This window comes from Sinohyriopsis cumingii, chromosome 4 (genome assembly GCF_028554795.1).
Source record: "Sinohyriopsis cumingii isolate HCF-2022 chromosome 4, ASM2855479v2, whole genome shotgun sequence".
Classification (NCBI taxonomy): domain Eukaryota; kingdom Metazoa; phylum Mollusca; class Bivalvia; order Unionida; family Unionidae; genus Sinohyriopsis; species Sinohyriopsis cumingii.
The window spans coordinates 135,881,484-135,905,219 of record NC_142964.1 but is presented as its reverse complement, the minus strand read 5'-3'; the positions used below and the strand labels follow the sequence as shown (position 1 = coordinate 135,905,219).

General features: G+C 37.3%; 1 protein-coding gene across 1 annotated transcript; it reads right to left on the bottom strand.

The window, feature by feature from the left end:
* Positions 1-3,144: 3,144 nt before the first annotated feature.
* On the bottom strand, positions 3,145-12,262 carry LOC149802142 (uncharacterized). Its single transcript, XM_089956540.1, has 4 exons — positions 12,003-12,262; positions 10,693-10,770; positions 7,871-7,980; positions 3,145-4,584 (listed from the first exon to the last, which is right to left on the bottom strand). The coding sequence occupies exons 3-4, from the start codon at positions 7,970-7,972 to the stop codon at positions 4,363-4,365; spliced, it is 324 nt and encodes a 107-aa protein (XP_089812666.1). The 5' UTR covers positions 7,973-7,980; positions 10,693-10,770; positions 12,003-12,262; the 3' UTR covers positions 3,145-4,362.
* Between the last annotated feature and the right edge of the window lie 11,474 nt (positions 12,263-23,736).

The following is a 23,736-nucleotide window of genomic DNA, read 5'->3' as shown; positions in this document are numbered from 1 at the left end:
TATATACATTTACACGGATGAGCTAAGTCATTACTGATGAAATGTCTAAAAAAAACTGCGATGTCACATTTATTTATAAATCCAATAGAATAAAGAGGTGTCTTGCCTGCTGTAAATACGAGACAGCCACAAAATTTCGTCAATGTAAGCAATCGGCAATCTAGAGCTATTAGTATTGAGCGGGAACAATTTGTAATCGGCGAGTCACTGTGAACTTGACATTGATTTGTAACATACAGCATTGATTGATTAATTTATTTATAAATCCACTTGAATCAAAAAGTTTCTTCCATATTCTAACTGTAATTAATCAATAAAGTCGGGTCGAGGCAAGTTGTTTGGAACAAACGTTATTGTTCAGAAACAAAAACCAATAATAGACAGATGGACGGATATTTGCATAATATAATACATACTGCCTCACGAGTCTTATTGAAAAGAATAATTTATAATGGTATGCATATTAGGAGTACTTGTTCCCATCCATTACTATAATAACTGTGCTTCGCTTGGTCTCCGCCATTCTTAACAGTCAAAGAGTTTAGAAAATGAACCTTTTCAAGTAAGAGGCCAGTTAAATTGTAACCGTCCGCAACATCATTCGGACCATCTCAGCTAGTTCTGAGAGACTAAATATAATTGCGCAGTAATTTACAAAAACATATCATACATTTTGCTTGCCGGAAATCTCTTTGACAAAAAATGAAACCGCAATCAATTCGAACTATCTGGGTTATTTCTACGATTCACAGACCAAAGGAATGGCTGAGAAGTTTTGAAGCTAAATACAAATAGTTAGATGCATTCGCGTCTTCTCGGTCAATCATAATTTTATAAATAACCGAGGTGGTTTGAATGGCAGTCATCGATATACGTTCGAGGTATGATTCGTAGAACAGTCGAAACATCTTCGGCCTTTTTCCATCGAGAAAAAACACTCAGATAAAATTCGTCGCCATTGAGATATTCTGAACTACTCTTATTCACATGGTACAGTATGGTGGTAGAAGAAAACTAAAGTCGCATTTGGAATATTGTCGGCCTTTGCTGTCATGGCATATTTTGCTGTCGTCAAATTGATGTATATTCCTACATATACTGCTGAGGGTATTTCACAATCTGAGAGAAATGGCAGAGCGATGTTCCCAACCGATCCGTAGGATTTACCTGAGTTGTGCAGGACATAGCATGTGATCTCACAGTATCTTGTGAACAATGAGGGCAACGTGTCGCGTTGTAATCATGGACATCTCTGTATCTGAGTTGTTTGTATTAAACAATAGGTTCGATATACTGCACAGCTGGCATGTGACAACTTGGTATTAGAGTACATGGCACATATCGATGACTGGACATCAGTGAAACAAATAGGTCATTGTCAGTAGGTATGCATTTTTCAAAAATTTGACTTAATTTATTTCAACATGACACACATCTTGTTATAAAATCTAGGTCATAACTGAAATATGTAGAACAAATTAATCCTATATATCAATAACATAAGGGTTGTGAAGTCGGCCCTATACACGTCCCGTTATGCGGACTTGTTATTATTATTCCTTCGTATAAAATTCACATGACCGGCCTTAGGACAAGGCGAGCAAGGCGGTTGCACACAGCCATATTGCCAGTGAAAACTAAACAAACAAAACAATATTACATCTTAATATGTAGATTTAAAAAAGTCTTTTTTATCTGCACCTTTGCGGGCATAATGTGATCGGTCGTGTCCGACGTTGTGTCTAAGCCTCTGTCCGTCGGTATCTACATCCTTTTACGGAAGGTAATGCATTGTTTCATGAGGGGGTTGGGGTGGAGGTGGGGGTTGCCAGTCAGAAGTCGCTTCGTCATATAGAGACTATGAAGGGTTCTTGCACCAATCCTGACTCCTTGTATTCCAGCTGAAGAAGAATGGTTTTAGATGTTTTGATGTTTTACGTGGTTAAGTATATATATATATATATATATATATATATATATATATATATATATATATATATATATGCGTGTGTGTGTGTACTCGTACTAATATACAGTTAAAGTTTTGTTGCCACCATTTCAACATAAACGATAGGGACTTGGGGTCAAGAATTATAACAGCAAGATAACATTCGTATTTATGCTCGGAATAGATTTACAAAATAAAACCGCCTCGCCGAGGAAGATAGAGAACGTTTATTTCCACTAAAAGAAACAAGCCTCACTCTGAAGCACACTCCAGGCGTCTTCATTGCTTTCTTTCCAATTTCTGTTGAATATGTAAATCTCTAGTTCACTGGATATAACTGTTACGAACGTAAACCTTTTGGACATTAAGTTGTTAATCGTCGTGAAATGTGATTGAACTGTACAAAAATCTACCACGAAGGATGCAAAAATGAACAGAATGTATAAATGCACAAGCACAGACGAATCCTGATAGGTGATTTTTGATTAGATAATATTCACACAAAAATAATATTTATCCAATGACAGAATCTGTTGCTAGGATCACCTCGTGACTGTTCTTCCTATTGTCTCTCTGTCCATTCTAATGGGCGGCGCTTTACAGTCATGAAAACGAGAGAGTCTCAAGCTGTTACACAAACAGTATTTATTCAGACACGTCTGAGTACACATCATTAGGCTTCCATAAAAGATCGATGCGCCCCCTTCCTCCGAGAGCAGTCCCTATCTAACGTTGCAGCTACGAAGGGGAGCAGTTATTAATTAGAACTAGCAAGTAAACAACGATACCACACAATGGACTTCTCTGAGAGGGACATGCGTAAGGTGAACTTTTTTGCATATGCAACATACACAATGGAGAGGATGTTGGCATACCTCTATGTTACATTCATATACTTAGGCTGATATTTCTTTGGATATTGTACTTGTTGAAACTGTTCATGATCTAAGCACATAGCTAACCAAAATGGCTGATCCCAAATGCTCGAAAATCAGACTGAATTAGTCTGAAATACACTATCTTTAGCAGTTATTAAAATAGGGAAAATGCATTTGCCAGAATAGACAACACCAGCTTCTGAAAGAGTAATGAATGAACTACAAACTTTATCAGATATAGAAATAATTGTTATCGGCTCGTTTTTTGTTTTACAATTTAACTTTTAACTCCAGGAAGTGAAAATGAACAAGCGGAGCTAGATTTTATTTTTTTATTGGTACACATTTTAAGTAAGGCGAAGTTGTATACTCTAGAACGCAAATGGCATTTATCAATCATACACCAACATAAAGGGAATTAAAACTTCTTTTAACAATATCTAATGAATGAATGGTCTTTTTTTAAAAATAAGCAGTATAACCAGCGAGGAAAACTAGGGAAACTTTTTCTTTAAAATTCTAACCGTACGCAAAATACGACATTGTACAGTGCTACCTTAAGTACTAGACTACATCGGTCAGCGCCAAAGGATATCAATTAAAACTAGGGAGGAAATGATGTGTCTAAATGGTTTACGATTGTCAAGAAACATGAATGAAAAACCGCTCTTTTGTTACGTTAAAAATCTGATACTGAAAATTTCGAACCACTGTTGGACATAAACGTCTTCAATCTTCCACCATGAGGCGTTTTTACAAAATTCAAAGCATGCATACCAAGAATAAGTGTTTCTATTTAAGAAGGAATGTTTGATTTTTTTTATATAAACAACCCAAGGTCTACAATCAATTATACTAATTTTGTACTTCTACTCTGTATCAAAGAAACACAAAGCCATAAAATAGTTTGGAAGAAGCAGCACTATATTTTAGTTTATAAAACGGCGTAATTGTGTGTAGTATGCAGTGAAATACACTTTACAAAACAGTGAAATATCCAGGATGGATTTTCAGGTGGAGTCAGGCCTGGACTACACTCTGCTGTTAAGTCATAGACTTAACTGATTTACGACTTCTTTAGGGATACAGATGCAATCCACAAACTGGCCTGGTAGAATCTAATCTTGAGTGGAGTCGAATGAAAGTTACACCCAGTGTGAGAAGTAGAGTTAGAGACAAGAAATTACATTGGTATAGTTCTCTGAACTATACCGGACAGCACCATCCACAGCACATGTGGAATAAGGTGAATACATTTTCTCGTACTATATAGAGTGCAATATATGGCTAAGAACACTCACGCGTTGCATCGCAACGCATCTCCATGCTGTCACGTGCGATGTCTTTGACATCACAAGAAATTAGTCACCTTCGCTCATAAAACTTATGGAAAGTCATAACAACAATTACTGACGTAAGTTGAAAATCATATGCATTTATACAATGTTAGTAATAATATATTTAACAGCTTGCTGCAGACAGGATTATCAGAGTCATTCTTATATGCGTTTTGTTTCGATGATTGATCCATACAAGTCACTTCTGGACATGGCTTGACTGTTCATCCGAATGTTTACAGATGAGGACAGGTACACGTGAGTGATGTAGAATGTAATCGCTGACACTACCCAGAATAGTGCGACGGATTGTTCCGAGTCCACGAGTCCCAGTAACGATGAATTCCGCTCCGTGTTCTTTGCTGGCTTCAATTAAACTCTCGCCTGCATGTCCCTGGACACGAATGACCTTGCCGTCGACCTGCATAGATAACGTAGCTGTGATCAGTTCTTTTTAATCTGTTAAGAAGCTGGCCCTGCTTGTACACGAAGTCGTTATAAGTGTGTATTTTCCCCTGCAATTTTATAAAAGTCATATTTGCAGTGTTTATGCATATGTATTTAATACCAACACCACCATACTATACTACATAGTTTACTGCATTATCCCATGGTACTTTACAAACAGTATGTTCTGAAAATTTACCTGACCTCGTGTCCAAAGTTTGTAGTTTGATGATACTTTCTAAGAAAAGCCCCTATTAAAATGGTTTCTTTGAAGAAAAATGCATCGTCCAATTTTCAAGCATAGAATAGGCAAGAACTCTGTCAAATCTGATGAATATTGTGCTAAATAACATTTCTCTCTTTCTCTCTCTCTATCCCCGGCCGTGTAATACCAAATACTTACAAAAATGGTACTAACAGCTGCCTCGCTTGGCGCTCAGCATTAAGAGGTTAGTGCTAGGACTGGTCGGCATGGTGTCTAGATAATGTGACTGGGTGGGACATCATGCTACAAGTCTGCGACATGATGCCCCAGTGCTAGGCATCATTATAAACTGCCACACTTCATATATTGTAGCGATATGACTGAAAAATTGTTAAAGCTACTTTAAAAATCCAAATCACACACACCATAGGCTCTTCTGGTCTATGACTTGGATAACCTACACCAGCTGATGTGTTAAATGCTCACAAAGGTAAATATAATTATGGAACTGGAACAGTTGATTACTGGAGACAACTGTCAGCTAAAGGTTTTAATATTGCAAGTGTTAAAATAATACGATTTGTTTATTGATTCTCTAGATGATAACGATGGACCAATAGATGATGAATTTCTTTGTTAAATCAACGTATTAGGTCGTGTGTGTGTGTGTGTGTGTGTGTGTGTGTGTGTGTGATTGGCGTTTTAACTGTTCAAATACAAGATAACTATTACACACTCTTTGTTTACTGTTCAAAACAGTGTAAAAACGTTGTTTGCAAACCTAAGATTTTGGCCAAATGTAAAACATCACATTAAGATTTCAGCAATATATTTAAAATTAAAGTCACTACACAATGTATTGGTGGTGATGGTATAATTTTTTTTAACCAAAATAGTATGGGTATGAAAATAGTACATCTGGGTATAAAAAGCAGTTTACATAAATCGTTCAATAAATTTAATCTAAAAATAAATACAGCTACAAATACCGATGTTATAAACAAAACAATAACTGCAAGTGATAAAGTCTTACTATTTCTTTGATCACGGCTATAATTACTAAAAAAAGTCATTTGGACAGTCAAGCGTTCTTAAATGAGGTCATCGTTGTGAATGTGAAGATTACTCACAAAATGTGTTCATTTGAAAGTACTGACTCTGTCTGGGACTTTTTAATGATATAGGGAGATTTATTTGGCTTGAGGAAAATTTCCTTCAGATTGTCTGGAAATTCAGGAATTTTCACAGAAAAGAGGTTAGATTTTACGTGACAGATGACGTATTTGTTTCTCAATATGAGATTGGATGGCAAAGTGACCTTTTTATTCGAAGGTTGATAATTCGGAGTTGTGTTTCTTGATATTAAATGTTTTAAAAGACAATTCAGGGCTGGTGGTCTATTAGTCTTTATTTAATAAGAAATCGGAAGGGAAGGAGAGATTGGGATTTTTTTATATTAAAAAAAAAGAAATCTGGAGGAATGGTGAGATTGGGATTTTTTATTTTTAAATAAGACATCTGGAGGGATGGTGAGATTAGGATTTTTTTTAAAAAAAAATAAGAAATCTGGAGGGATGGTGAGGTTGGGATCTTGTTTTCTTAAAATAAAAATCTGGAGGGATAGTGAGATTGGGATTTTGTTTTGTTTTTTTAAATAAGGGTTCTCTTCGTTCGAAGTTTTATCTAAAATATACATCTATGTATAAGATATGTATAAAAATACATCAATGTACAAGAGGCAGTAGTAAGTACTCAATAACATTGCCATACAAAAGACAAATAAATCAAACTATGTGTAACAATCGTAAGGCTGCAGAAGAAGCAAAAAAATAAAAAAAAAAAAAAAAAAAGTAAGAAGAGAAGAAAGAGAAATGAATAGTTGACTGTAAATTATAAAAAAAGGTATCTCTTGGAATATTTAATAAAAAATCAATCCGTTCAAGTACTGACTTTTCTGAATATACATTTGAACTTGTTGCAAAATAAATTCATTATCAGTTGGAGAATAATCAGCACTACCATTTCCTCGTATCAAGGTAGTGACAGGAAGAAATTAAACGATCTACATATTGAAGCAATTCAATGTTATGCTGTTGGTAAACGGGACACTGAAATAAAATGCTTTAATTCCAAAAATTGGAATCCAGACTGGATGCGCATTATAATCATCCAGTACTTTAAGCTACTAGAATTCTATATCTAAATTCTGTTAAACAGTATTAAATTTCCCATAGCCACGAGTAAAATATCTTTTCAACATCTGGGTAACAATGATTTTCCGCATATCTAAAGACGGAGACTTATGACATTCTAGTGAAATCCAACATTTTATTTTACTCAGAAAGAATGAAGACGAAAAGAGTTCGCGTCTGGACGGCATGGAATTTAGTCCAAATGTGTCTGGAAGAGACTAAATTTATACATTTATTTATATTTAGGAGAAACAATTTCCAACATGCAAATATATTTTATGCATGGAGGTTTTCTTTCATTGAGGTAAATTCACATTAGTTTCAAGTCCATCGAATCTACCTTGCTCTACTCAGGAATGAATTAACTATCTATATTTAAGTATCAAAAAGCTGCATCATAAGAAACACACAATTCTGACTTTGATAGGATTGTAAATTTAAAAAAAATACATAACCGAAAATTGTGAAGAAGGTATTTTCACAAAAATACCAGTAACGGATTATAAGGGGAATTAGATTAAAAAAATTGCCATAACACTTTGTCATACCCAGCCAAAAGCGCTTTTACTGGAACGATTTAGCCTGTAGATACATTTTCGATGCCTGGACATATATTTTCGTGCAAAGAATACGCACTGACATTTTATTCTTTTGATCAAAGCATTTCCACTGAGTCTGAGTATATGGTGATGCATTTGTTAATTCATTCACATTTCTTCATTCGAAAAATCTAATAATAAGATACTAGAATCAACTGAATGCGAGGCCGAATCCTGTGTCCAACAGTATGTACTAGCTAACAATACAGCGTACTTTGAAGATGCTATGTTGGGACAGTTTTGTGAAAAAAGCATCAAACATACCTTGGTTCTCGCCAGAAGGGTTTTCAGTTCGAATTCAAGCGTGTGTTCTTTCTGATCAAATTCACGGAACATTCGCTCTGTAACAGTCGGGTTCATCATCATGGAATGGGCTGTGAAACATACGCAGGAATTCCTATTATATTTTTTAATTGATGTGTGTGTGTGTGTGTGTTTGTGTGTGTGCTTGATTTGGATTTTAAACGCAGCTTTACATTTTTTTCAGTCATATCTCTACGATGTCAGCAGCATGTAGCATGATGCCCACACCGTCACATTATCCTAACAACAGGCTGACCAGTCCTAACACTAACCTCTTAATGGTGAGCGCTAAGCGAGGCAGGTGCTAGTACCATTTTTATGTCTTTGGGTTGACTCAGCCGGGGTTCTTACCGCCACCTTTCGCATCCGAGGCGGATCCTCTAACCTCTAGATAACCGGAGCGGTCTTTGTTGAAGCAAAATGAATCAGATGGAAATCTGGTAGCGCTGCATTCAAATCCCTCCAGTAGAGGACTCACGGTACTAATTCAGTTCCCATAGTAACAATATGCAAACACCATGATATTAAAAATTCAATAACTTTACATTTCGGAGTGCTCATGACCAAACACACACACACACACACACACACACACACACACACACACACACACACATATATATATATATATATATATATATATATATATATATATATATATATATATATATATATATATATATATATAGAGAGAGAGAGAGAGAGAGAGAGAGAGAGAGAGAGAGAGATGAAACCTGGATGAAACCTTCTGTGTAGAGTTAAGGATATGTATGAGCCGTTGCATTTTCTGGACCTACATGTGTTTGAAACATGTGCTTTAAATTCTGCACCAAATAGTCAGATGCTAATTTCAGTAATTAGTGTTCCAAACTTAAAACTCTTGAAGGACTGAAATTCCATCAATAAAAATGTCTCTATTTTTTCACTTACAACTAGGATAACTTCTCAAAAGGTTCTTGTTCCTAAAAAATAACTTACATTATCAACCAGTCCTGGCCAGCCAAACCCATGTATACTGTTACGACTCTATGGTCACAAACTTAATTAACATAAAAGAAGCGAAACCAACAAATTTTGAAAAACTTAACAAATATTTTAATTATGAAAGTGATAAATGAAAAATGTGAGAGGAACTTACAGTATAATGAAGCGAATCCAAATTAGTCCTTACAGAGATCTATGAAAGTCCTAAACGAATGAAAAATCCATTATATGTTTCAATACCGGAAATGTACTTGTCCTCCAAGAACAGTGCCGTTGTCAAGGTGGTGTTGCCCAGAATTCTTTCGAATAATTTATAATAGTTCCAGTATAATATTTTTTATCCAAATTCTGTCACCACTGAACAGGTCAAACAAATGTTTTTCCTCTCGAAAAAGATATAACAACAACATGAAACACGTCGGCAGACTTACATCAGAAACACAAAAATTGCGAATGGTTCCAGAAATCGGAAAGAAAGTGAATGCTTAATTTTCTCCTGATATACACGGTATATATGCAAATGCAGTCTGCAATAGACCACACGTGACAACATACCCTATTGATTTACGACGTATATTCACATGACCTCACGCAACCAATGGGAATCCACAGAATTCTTCTCCAAACTTCCTAATCCTATTAATCACCGAGAAACTACGCCATAGGCACCATTTTAAGTCTTATTATTACAATTATTATTGCTAAAAGTCAGCACGTACGTAAACATCTTTTTACAGATCCTACGTAATTTGCGTTTTTAGGACACACGGTACTAATTATACGGAAGAACTGTGAACCAGTCTAGAAATGGGTGAAGAAATGATAGAGTATTTACAGGTTTGGTGGTCCATAATTGGTTAATAATGAAAATTAAAATTTTAGGAAAAATATCTTTTGAGAGCTTGTCCTATATGTAATGTAAAAAAAATATTGACAAATTTCTACTGATGCAATTTTAGCATTTTTACAGGCTTGACTCAGGAGTACTCAATACTGAAAGTAGCACCTGATTCATTTGGTGCAGAATCAATAACACGTGTTTCATGCACATGTATGTAAACAAATTGCCGCGGGTCATATGGTGTTCTCCACACATAAGCTTGCACCAAGGTTAGATGTGCACGAAAAATTATAGGTGTCATTATCAGCACCCATAAATTTTAAGTTATTGAATTTTGAATATGACAGTGTTTCCGTATGTTTACCATTGGAGTGGAATTAGTACCGTGAGTCCTTTAAGAGAGCCAAATTACGCACACAATTTATAACCAAAAATATTAAATACATGTTACGACCATGATTCAAAATTACGAAAATGAAATAAAATCATATACCAGAAGTTAAATTTTTTAGATATACATAACAATACTCTATGTTATGTTCACGCATTTCCAGAGAGGTTCCCATTTTTACATACAATTAGCACCGTGTGGCCTAGAAGATTGTGACATATAGTGGGCAGCAGCAATTTAAACTTCTGTACCATAGTCCACCAACACCGCTTTTCAAGTAATATAATATGGATATTTTTCAAGATTATACTAACGAATACATATTTCCTGACAAATTTTAAAATACAAATAACTATTATATCTTGCTGTTCGAAAACCAGAATGTTAGGCTCAAACAACCGGTATATTTTGGTGATTAAAAGTAGTTTCCAGTCAACGCAATATACCTCTGGATTCAGAACCATTTTGAAAACCCTTATTCTGCAAAAGCTCTGTGTGTGTGTGTGTGTGTGTGTGTGAGAGAGAGAGAGAGAGAGAGAGAGAGAGAGAGAGAGAGAGAAGACTTACGTTGATAAGAAATACTGAAATCTGAAGAATGCACAAGCAGAACAAAGTCTCCTTCTTTATGGACTTTCTCTAGATACCCTGGAAAAGAACACATACATACATACATACATACATACATACATAAGTACGTACGTCAAAAACATGAAACTCTATTTCCTTATCTATGGGCAGTTTAAAAAATATATTAGAAACATACAATCTCACCCCAAAAATGTTTTTCAGATCTGTAATTGATTGGGTTATGCTTTACTGAAGTGAAGTGTTTGGGATTTTTAACGTAGCTTTAACAATTTTTTGGTCACAGTGCTACGATGTCGGCAATGTGGCAGTTTAAAGTGATGTCTAGCACTGGGGCATCATGGCGAAGACATGTAGCATGATGTCTCACCCAGTCACAGTATCCTGACACCAGGCCTACCAGACCTAACACTAACCTCGTAATGTTGAGCGCCTAGCGAGGCAGCTGTTAGTACCATTTGTGTAAGTCTTTGGTATAACACTCTAAACTTGGGATTACAACAATCTCAACAAAACAAAACCGTAAAAGAAAAAGAAGAAATAAAACCTCGACAAAAAAAAAGAAACCGTAAAGGAAAAGAAAAAACAACAACAAACAAACAATTCAACAAAAATACAGTAAAGTTGAGGAAAAATTAACCAGTATTGCAATTACTGAGTGCTTTGTAGAATAAAGGGCAAACACTGAAAACATTTTTTTTTTTTACTAAGGCTCGACTTCAGCCTTTATTTTGTAAAATCCATTACTGACTCTTTTTTAACCAAAGCACACAAGGAGTGTTGTGAATAACACGTCACTTGCGCCCCATGTAGACCCTAGACGCGCTAATCCCGATCTGCAGAAGTCATAATTTTCCTGTAAAACTTCAAATAAGAACACTGCTCTTTAAATACCAAAATATATTTATTTGTTTATTAGTCTAAGTGTAAGTCATCTACCAGATATGGTCAAGGAATTTACTCTAGAACAAATAATGTTGTGTAAAATCATTTTTCTTTTGAAACACAATGCCACTGGTTATATATATATATATATATATATATATATATATATATATATATATATATATATATATATATATATATATATATTGAACCCAAAATCAACAGGCCTCTTTCAGACTTTAACAGTAAGCTCGCCACCAACTTTAGTCGAGGTAACGTTGTTTAGAAATAAAGTATTGTGCATAAATATTTATCTTCTTTCAGACATAATGACCTTGCCTATATCTCCCCACCACCAGCAATAATTTTCATCAAGTAAAAGTGACTTTGACTTTTTGATATCTGACCTCATGTTCGATACGCCAGTTCCAGTTCTGTGATGTAGTACTAATAGCATTATGCGGAAACCACTGTTCTTCTTTCAGTCACAAAGATTCTTTTAATCCGCTTTCGATAGGGTTCCTTTTTAGATGAAGTGCAAGCCATCAGCAAAGTTCGTTAGTTGCAGATGGCGGAAAACTTATGTCTTGTGCGCAAGTCATTCTTCTTCTTACAGTCATATTGACCTTCACTTTTGTGTCCAAAAGCGACACGGTTCTCCTTTACCTAGGTGCAAGCCATGCAAAAAGGTAGGTAACTAATGATGGTATAGAACTTAAATTATTGTGCAGAAACCTTTATATTTCCTTTAGTCACATTGATTTTAAATCTTGAGCTCTGACACTGAAATCGACAGGGTTTTCCCTTACCCAAATGGATGAAAGTTGCAATCCTTCAGAGAGAGAGAGAGAGAGAGAGAGAGAGAGGGTGGTGGGTGGAACTCTACGTCAACATCTAAATAGTTTGATTTCCATGTATTATGTCCTATGTTAGGTGTTTAGGCTCTAATAAACAAAACAGAAGAAAGAAGGAAAACAAGCTTTCAAAAATTAAACAAATAAATTATTTCCCTCGAATAAAATGTAAAAATAAAAAAATAAGAACTTACGGTTTTTAAAATCAAATCCAATAATAATCCAAGAATAATCCACAAAATAAATTTTAGAAGTCTTAATCCATCAAACAATTAAATCAAATCAAATCAAATCATATATATATATATATATATATATATATATATATATATATATATATATATATATATATATATATATATATATATATATATATATATATATATATATATATATATAATTTGCTTGTTTGCAGTAAGTCATTATGCATAATAGATTGCAAGTTGGCAGTAAATCAGTACGTATAATAGATTGCCAGTTGACAGTAAATCATTACGCACAATAGATTCATTGCTGGCAGTAATCAGTACGCAGAATAGATTCATTGTTGGCAGTAAATCAATACGTATAATAGATTGCCAGTTGACAGTAAATTAATACGAATAACAGATTGCCAGTTGACAGTAAATCATTACGCATAACAGATTCATTGCTGGCAGTAAATCAGTATGCATAATGGATTCATTGTTGGCAGTAAGTCATTACGCATAATATATTCATTGTTGGCAGTACATCAGTATGCATAATAGATTCATTGCTGGCAATAAATCAGTACGCATAATAGATTGCTAGTCGGCTGTAAATCATTACACAATAGATTGTCAGTTGACAGTAAATCATTACGCATAAAAGATTCATTGCTGACAGTAAATCATTACGCATAATAGATCAATTATTGGCAGTAAATCATTACGCATAATAGATTAATTGTTGACAGTAAATCATTACACAATAGATTGCCAGTTGGCAATAAATCATTACGCATAAATGATTCATTGCTGACAGTAAATCATTACGCATAACAGATCAATTATTGACAGTAAATCAGTACGCATAATAGATTCATTGCTGGCAGTAAATTAGTATGCATAATATATTCATTATTGACAGTAAATCAGTACGCATAATAGATTCATTGCTGGCAGTAAATCATTACGCATAATATATTCATTGCTGGCAGTAAATCATTACGCATAATATATTCATTGCTGGCAGTAAATCATTACGAATAATAGATTCATTATTGACAGTACATCAGTACGCATAATAGATTCATTGCTGGCAGTAAACCATTACGCAGAATAGATTCACTGCTGGCAGTAAATCATTACGCATAATAGATTCATTGCTGGCAGTAAGTCATTATGCATAATAGATTAATTGTTGGCAGTAAATCATTAAGCATAATAGATAGCAAGTTGGCAGTAAATCAATACGTATAATAGATTGCCAGTTGACAGTAAATCTATACGCATAACAGCTTGCCATTTGACAGTAAATCATTACGCATAATAGATTCATTGCTGGCAGTAAATCATTACGCATAATGGATTCATTGTCGGCAGTAAATCAATCAGTAAGCATAATAGATTCATTGCTGGCAGTAAATCATTACGCATAATATATTCATTGTTGGCAGTAAATCAGTATGCATAACAGATTCATTGCTGGCAGTAAATCAATTCGCATAATAGATCAATTATTGGCAGTAAATCAGTATGCATAACAGATTGCTGGTTGGCAGTAAATCATTACACAATCGATTACCAGTTGGCAGTAAATAATTACGCATAAATGATTCATTGCTGACAGTAAATCAGTACGCATAATATATTCATTATTGACAGCAAATCAGTACGCATAATAGATTCATTGCTGGCAGTAAATCATTACGCATAATAGATCAATTATTGGCAGTAAATCATTACGCATAATAGATTAATTGCTGGCTGTAAATCAGTATGCATAACAGATTCATTATTGACAGTAAGTAAGTACGCATAATAGATTCATTGCTGGCAGTAAATCATTAAGCATAATAGATCAATTATTGGTAGTAAATTATTACGCATAATAGATCAATTATTGGCAGTAAATCATTACGCATAATATATTAATTGCTGGCAGTAAATTATTACGCATAATAGATCCATTATTGACAGTAAATCTTACGCATAATAGATTCACTGCTGTCAGTAAATCATTACGCATAATATATTCGTTGCTGGCAGTAAATCATTACGCATAATAGATCAATTATTGGCAGTAAATCATTACGCATAATAGATTAATTACTGGCTGTAAATCAGCACGCATAACAGATTCATTATTGACAGTAAGTCAGTACGCATAATAGATTCATTGCTGGCAGTAAATCATTAAGCATAATAGATCAATTATAGGCAGTAAATTATTACGCATAATAGATCAATTATTGGCAGTAAATCATTACGCATAATATATTAATTGCTGGCAGTAAATTATTACGCATATAAGATCCATTATTGACAGTAAATCATTACGCATAATAGATTCACTGCTGGCAGTAAATCATTACGCATAATATATTCATTGCTGGCAGAAAATCATTACGCATAATAGATCAATTATTGGCAGTAAATCATTACGCATAATAGATCAATTGCTGGCTGTAAATCAGTACGCATAACAGATTCATTATTGACAGTAAGTCAGTACGCATAATAGATTCATTGCTGGCAGTAAATCAATTCGCATAATAGATCAATTATTGGCAGTAAATCAGTATGCATAATAGATTGCTAGTTGGCAGAAAATCATTACACAATCGATTGCCAGTTGGCAGTAAATCATTACGCATAAATGATTCATTGCTGACAGTAAATCATTACGCACAATAGATCAATTATTGACAGTAAATCAGTACGCATAATAGATTCATTGCTTGCAGCAAATGAGTACGCATAATAGATTAATTGCTGGCTGTAAATCAGTACGCATAACAGATTCATTATTGACAGTAAGTCAGTACGCATAATAGATTCATTGCTGGCAGTAAATCATTAATCATAATAGATCAATTATTGGCAGTAAATCATTACGCATAATAGATCAATTATTGGCAGTAAATCATTACTCATAATATATTAATTGCTGGCAGTAAATTATTACGCATAATAGATCCATTATTGACAGTAAATCATTACGCATAATAGATTCACTGCTGGCAGTAAATTATTACGCATAATAGATTCATTATTGACAGTAGATCAGTACGCATAATAGATTCATTGCTGGCAGTAAATCATTACGCATAATAGATTTATTGCTGGCAGTAAATCATTACGCATACTAGATTAATTGCTGGCAGTAAATCAGTACGCATAACAGATTCATTATTGACAGTAAGTCAGTACGCATAATAGGGTCATTGCTATCAGTAAATCATTAAGCATAATAGATCAATTATTGGCAGTAAATCATTACGCATAATAGATCAATTATTGGCAGTAAATCATTACGCATAATAGATTAATTGCTGGCAGTAAATTATTACGCATAATAGATCCATTATTGACAGTAAATCATTATGCATAATAGATTCATTGCTGGCAGTAAATTATTACGCATAATAGATTCATTCTTGACAGTAGATCAGTACGCATAATAGATTCATTGCTGGCAGTAAATCATTACGCATAATAGATTCATTGCTGTAAATCATTACGCATAATATATTCATTGCTGGCAGTAAATCATTAAGCATAATAGATTCATTATTGGCAGTAAATCATTACGCATAATATATTCATTGCTGGCAGTAAATCAGTACGCGTAATAGATCCATTATTGACAGTAAATAAGTACGCCTACTAGATTGCTAGTTAGCAGGAAATGACTACACAATAGATTGCCAGTTGGCAGTAAATCATTACGCATAATAGTTTCACTGTTGGCAGTAAATCGCTATTTTCTTGTTCAGACTGTTTGCATTATTCAAAACTAAATATTGTTACTTGAATTGTGTTGTTTAGTTATGAACATTATTATACTAAAAATGTAAACATTATGGTAAATCATTGATAATTCCAATGGATCTTAGTAAAGTTATAAACATATCTCATTAGTAGTAAATGGGGTCACCCTAGCCTCAATGGGAATTAGCATTACAGAGACCCCTGGGTCACTCTAGCCTCAATGGAAATTTAACATGGAGAAAAATTGTGGGTCACTCTAGGCTCAAGGGGAATTTAACATGGGAAAAAGTCTTGGGTCACTCTAGCCTCAAGGGGAATTGAACATGGGAAAAAAGTCTTGGGTCACTCTAGCCTCAAGGGGAATTGAACATGGGATTTTTTTTTTTTTTTTAAAATTGTTTTAAAAAAGGGGTAGGCAATTGAAAGGCTATCTCTTTTCGAGAAATATGGCTGGCCCTGAAAAGGGCCTTTGGGTTTATGTTAATATTAATATTAACATAGATGGCATCTGTCACATCTTCTTCTTCTTCTTCTTAAACTCCTTCTAACTGCCGGTCCATACACAAGTACCCTCTTGAGACATCCTTGTCTTTCTATGTAAACTCTCCTCATCCATTGACTAGTATCTGTCCTATCAACAACAGTCCACTTGGACCTGACATACATGAGCATGTCCGTCCTAAACATCATGGAAGACACAAGGGTGGATGACTCAACTGTGGTCCACATCTTGAAGCGACGAAAATAGGTGAATCAATGCAGTGAACTGCGCTTATTTATAGGTACAGGAAGGATTGAAACGGATTGAATTCATTCACCAATCCGACCACGCGTTACAAAATTCAGTCAGCTAGCATCCAATCCGAAGAGAGCAGTCTGTGACGTCACGTGGTCTATATAGATTCGTTAGCGCTTGTGTGCAGTCAATCTATGCGACAGTGATTCAACATGACGGAAACTCAGAAAACGATCCATTGGGGTCCACCAGCAGGGGAGACTGCCCAAGGGAACCCGGACTTACTTTCAGAAGAGGTACATTGGGATTTTGTGGATTTTCTTACCTCGCAAGAATTTGTTCCGGAACCTTCGTTACCTTCTTCATTACCGCAAGTGGAGAATTTTAGACAGAGACAGAAAGAAGAATTGGAGAAATTTATGCAACGACAAAAGGAAGCGGAACAAGCTTTTCTCCTACAGCAACAGCAACAAGAAGAGGTAAGAAAAAAACAAGAAGAAGAAGAAGTAGCAGCAAAGAAACAAGAGGGTGAAAATCAAACGGCTACGGTACTGTTTGACATTTTAGCGGAGTTAAGAAGTCTGAAACAAATGTATCAGACTTCTTTATCACGACCGAAGAGAATACGACCTTCCAGAGCTAAACACGCCAACCCTGTGACTAAGCCTATCGTACCACCCTTAGTGATTTCAACCCAATCATCAGAAGTAGGCCTTGGTCGTGGCAAAGGCTTAAGGCAGTTAAAGTTGATTGGTTAAACTCACCCCTACACCAAAATAAAAAGGCCCTTTTCAGGGCCACCCACATTTCTCGAAAAGAGATAGCCTTTCAATTTGCCAATAACTCAAAAATCAACACAAAAAAAACAAACCATTTTACCCTTATAGTACGTGTCTTTTTTGTATGAGTGCGTGAGTGTAGCTTCTTATTTTAAAATCAAAACTCAAAGACACTTACCTTATATCATTCATGTATTCTTTTATCCATTTTTTACAATCCAATTCACAATTCACCACAGAACACTTTAATTAAAAGTTCATTGACTTCTTCTTTCTCCTTGTTTAGTCTCTCTGTTTTTTGAATTTCTTCACCGTTTTTTCCTCATTTTCTTCCCTTCTTCTTTTCTTCTCCTGTTTCTTTGCTTCTTTTAAATAGAATTGTCTTCTTTCTTCCTCTTCTTCCTCTGAAGAATCCCTCTCTTCTTCCGAAGAATCCCTCTCTTCTTCTGAAGAATCCTTCTTTTCTTCTGACTCCTCTTGTTTCGTTTTTGGGCAATCTGGAGACCAATGTCCATTTTCTTTACAATAATAACAGGTATCTTGACTTTTGTCTTTTTTAGCCCCTGTTTTTTTTTCTTTTTTGACGGTCTGGACACTCTGAAGACCAATGCCCTTTCTTCTGACAGATATAGCAAGTATCCTGACTTTTATCTCGAAAGGAAGGAGAGTAGTCCGTCGGCTGGTCTGAAGAGAATTTTCTAATGACCCCTCGCAAAGTTCTGACGAAACGTTCCATCTGGGTAGTCTCTTCCATCGTTGTGCTCGGCTTGAGAGTGAAATGAATAGTGAAAGAACAAGACACTCACCCTTTTATATACGCTGGTCTGCCATGACTATAAATTAGTCTATGGTGTTTACACTTGAGTCATTTGACGTTTTGCACTCAAGATGAAACGATCCCATTCATTCGAGAAGAAAGAAGAAGAAGAAGAAAGTAAGAGGCAGAAACGTGATCTATCGCCTCGTACCAGAGCTGAAATCTTGGCACAAATTCATGCCAGTGATTTTGAAGAGGACATGAGTGAACCAGAATTTGAAACCTCTAAACCAAGTTCGTCACCCTTAGTCAACCCTGAAAAATACTATTCCATTCGAGAGACGGAAAAGCGCTCCTCTAGAAAATTTAGAACCACGGCTTACACCTACACGGTGAAGTTTAAAGATTTCAAGGCCGACGTACCATTGGAGAAAGCAGAAGGGTTCATCACTGGGGTGTGGGATTCTTTGCTCATCGCACTCAAGCGACAATGTCAACCCAAAGAAGACGATCGCTTGACACTATCCATAGATCACGACGGTTTGAAATCCCCTGTTTGGATCGAGTTTAGCAGACCCGCAGAACTAACCCCTTCCAAAGTCATGGACAAGATTCAACACGTACAACAATCTAATGACCAGTTTGACATCACCGATGGTAAAGCCACACTGAAAATGGCTCACGTCTCTCTTCCTCAAGGGACTGGACGCAAAAAGATGTTATTGGTGGACGACCTTCGCAACACCAAAACAAGTCTCGTCCGAATTAACAACCCTCATGACCAGATGTGTTTAGCCCGAGCCATCGTGGTGGGACGAACCTATGCCAACAAGAACGACACGACAGAATGGAAAAGAGCCTGGAAAACTATTCGACAATCGGACCGAGCCAAACAACGAAACGAAGCAGAACTCCTGTTGCAACAAGCTGGTCTGTCCAAAGACACACCCTGTGGCATTCCTGAGATGCACAAGTTGCAAGATGCCCTAGCTCCACGCTACACCTTGAAAGTGCACCCTCAAGAAATGCGTGGGTCTCTGTTGTTTCGAGGCCAAGATTTTAAGGACGGAAAATACATTAACCTTTATCATCACGATGAACATTTCGATACCATTACCAGTATCACCGGATTCCTGGGATATGTTTATTATTGTGAGAAATGTGACTATGGTTATAACAATCGAGAGCAACACAAGCATTGTGGATGGAAATGCCCAGGATGTTTAGCCTCTCCACCCTGTCTGAACGAAGAACCAGTGCCTTGTTCAACTTGTTTGCGCACGTTTGTCAGTCCTACCTGTTACCAACAACATTTGAAAACACAAGGTTCACAGAAGAAATGTGCTTGTCAACTGCTGAGAATGTGCCCTACCTGTGGACAAGGCATACGTACCAATAGTACCAAGGCACACGTATGTCGAGGAAAGAAAAAATGTCACATTTGTCACCACATCGTGGACTTGGAACACGAATGCTACGTGCAAAAATAACAACCCCCACCAGAGAAAGAGGACGGTCACAAGAAGAAAGGCAATTTCATCTTTTTCGATTTCGAATGCATGCAAGAGACCGGCATTCATATTCCTAATTTCTGCGTGGCTCATCGAGCGTGCGAGAAGTGCATTCAAGAACCTATCTTCAGTCATTGCCCTCACTGCAGCAAGATTCCCGGAGGGCGTGAAAAAATCTTTCGGGGACCGAACACGTTAGCCGATTTTGCCCAATGGGTCTTAGACCCCATCGACAAGACGTGGAGCCAAGAGGACATCGAACGTTACGGAGATTGTCATCGTCATGCCAAGGTGATGGCTCACAATTTTTCCGGATACGATGGACAGTTTCTTTTGAGATACTATACGGAACAAGGCACCGAGCGTCCTAAAGTGACTTTGAACGGAGCCAAAATCATTTTCATGCAAGTGGGACAAGTACAGTTTAAAGATTAGATGAGCTACTTGGCCATGCCTTTGAGCCGAATGCCTAAAACGTTTGGAATGACAGAAATGGCTAAAGGGTACTTTCCTCACTTTTTCAATACAGAAGCCAATCAACACGCCGTTCTACCCCATTTGCCTGAGGCTCACTATTACGACCCCGACAACATGCGTACCGAACAACGAGAAGCTTTCTACGCTTGGTACCAGGCTCACGCCTCGGACCCTTTCGACTTTCAGGAAGAAATGCTAAAGTATTGTCGTTCCGACGTGGACATTTTACGACGTTGCTGTGGAAAATTTCGAGAACTGTTCATGGAACACGGAGGGGTCGATCCTTTGAAAGAAGCTTGCACCATTGCCAAAGCGTGTTCCTTAGTGTATCGACAACGATTCATGCCTGAAAAGACCGTGGCTGTCATCAGTCCTCAAACGACCCACTATGTCAAGCGTCAATACTCGGTCAAAGCCCTACGTTGGTTAAATTACTTGTGCGACAAGGAAGACAAGTGGATTCAGCATGCCCGCAACGGAGGAGGCGAAAAGACCATCGGAACGTATTCGGTCGATGGCTGGGACTTAGAAAACCCCAAGATCGTGTACGAGTTTAACGGTTGCTTACTTCACGGATGTCCCGTCTGCTACCCTGACCGTGACACTAAAAATCAGTTTTTACAACGCACCATGGAAGACTTGTACCAGGACACTTGTCAGCGGCGCCTGAAGTTAGAACAGCAAGGATACCAAGTGATGGAAATGTGGGAACACGAGTACGATCACCGTATGAAAACCGATCCCGAGTTTAAACGCCTCGTGGAAAGTTACCAGTTCATGGACCCACTGAACCCGAGGGATAGTTTGTACGGAGGAAGGACCAATGCCACCTGTTTGCTGTACCAAGCCGACGAAGAGAAAGGAGAAGAAATCAAATACTTGGACGTGTGTTCGCTGTATCCGTACGTGTGCAAATATTGTCGCTTTCCTGTAGGGCACCCGCAATTGCTGACGGAACAGATCGACCTGAAAAACATTCGACAATACGAAGGCTTGATCAAGTGCAAAGTTTTGCCTCCCACGAACCTATACCATCCCGTCTTACCTCACCATTGTCAAGGCAAACTGATGTTTCCCTTGTGCCGTACTTGTGCCGAAACGTGCAACCAAGATCAGCCTTGTCATCACAGCCAGGAAGAACGGGCCTTGACGGGAACCTGGGTCAGCGTAGAATTGTTCAAAGCTCTGGACATGGGATACCAACTGTTAGAAGTGTACGAAATTTGCCACTTTCCCAAGACACAACAGTACCACAAGGGTGACCCTACTCAGAAAGGCATTTTCGCTGACTACGTGGATGCCTTTTTGAAACTGAAGCAAGAAGCCAGCGGCTATCCTTCCTGGTGTCACACTCCCGAAGACCAAATACAATTCAAAGAGAAATACTATGCACAAGAAGGCATCTCTTTAGACCACATCGAGAAAAACGAAGGCAGGCGATCGTTTGCCAAAGTGATGTTAAATTGCTTGTGGGGTCAAATGGCACAACGACCGTGTTTACCCAAGACGAAATATTTGACAGAACCTTCCCGCTACTTCCAGATGATTCACGACAAAACCAAATACATGAAACACGTGGACGTCGTTCGAGAGGATTTGATCTTGGTCAATTACGAAGAAGATCTGGACTTTGTACAAGACGACCCTTTTGGAAATGTCATCATTGCGGCTTACGTGACAGCCCATGCTCGCTTAAAATTGTACGAAGCTTTAGAACTGTTAGGGGAACGCGTCCTGTACTTTGACACGGACAGTTGCTTTTACATCCATCACCCGATTCAACATCAGCCTGACATCGAAGGAGACCGTTTAGGAGCCTGGACAGACGTGCATCCCGACGACAAGATTCTAAGTTTCGTCAGTGGCGGCCCCAAAAATTACGGCTACGAATACCGGGACAAACAAGGAGAAGTGCACACGACGTGCAAAGTGAAAGGACTGACTCTGAATCATCGTACCAGTCGAGTGGTCAACTTTGGGGTATTGAAAGAAGCCTTGCAATCGGGAGAGGATGGAAACTTTAAAGTGACCACCTATCAACCGAACAAGATTGTACGTTTACCCACTCACCACATCGTCAGTCGACCCTTGGAAAAAGTCTATCAAATTGTATACCAGAAGCGAGTGCGACTTCCCAATCACTTTACGTTGCCGTACGGTCACGTCGGTATTGGTCTGTATATAAAAAGGAACCCTAGGCAAGATCGATAGTTCATTGTTCATTGAAGTAACTTACCATGTCGTTGACGAAGAAGAAACCAGATTGGTTTGGCTTGGACCCAAGAGGTGGCCCAGTATGCACGAGAGTTATTCAAGGAAAAAAGTTACTTTTCAACCCGTGTTAGTGACGGTGCCAGAAGAACCCGTCACCCAGGACGGGACTGTCGTGGACAGGCCTGAAAGACCCTTTCGGGAGGACACTTGTGTGACCTTACCCCCTACTATAGAACTGGTTAGAACTTTACCCAAAACATGTTGTACAGACACTTGTGTTTATTCCACGTTCATGGTTATCATGTGCCTTTTATTCTTGTACTTAAGCCTTTGGCTTTTATGTATTTTTGTCTTTCGTATTCATGTTTGAAAAAAAACATTCAAAAAACATGTTCTGAAAAAGTATATAAACTCTTGTCTTGTTTGTTTTTCGTGTCACAAGTGACATTTCTCACACAATGGCTACCTCTGCTGTCTCTGCTCCCTCTTCCTCTACTGTCAAAGTCATCGACGAACACTTAGATCGTGCCAGTTGGGAGGCTTTGTATCTTCGCCATCCCTTTAACATGCTCATTGCTGGACCTAGCAGTTCAGGCAAAACCGAATTCGTCAAACGTTTGATCGAACATAAACATCATTTGATCGATCGGCCACCTCAACGGATCGTGTGGTGTTACAAAGAGTGGCAATCGGCGTACAGCCTCTTGCGAGAAAGTCAAGGCGATTCCATCGTGTTTGTGGAAGGCATTCCTAAAGAAGACGATGGCATCGTCTCTGACTCCCGTCTAACCCATTTGGTCATTTTTGACGACACGTTAGGAGAAGACGAAGAAGAAATTAAACTGTGGTTCACGCGC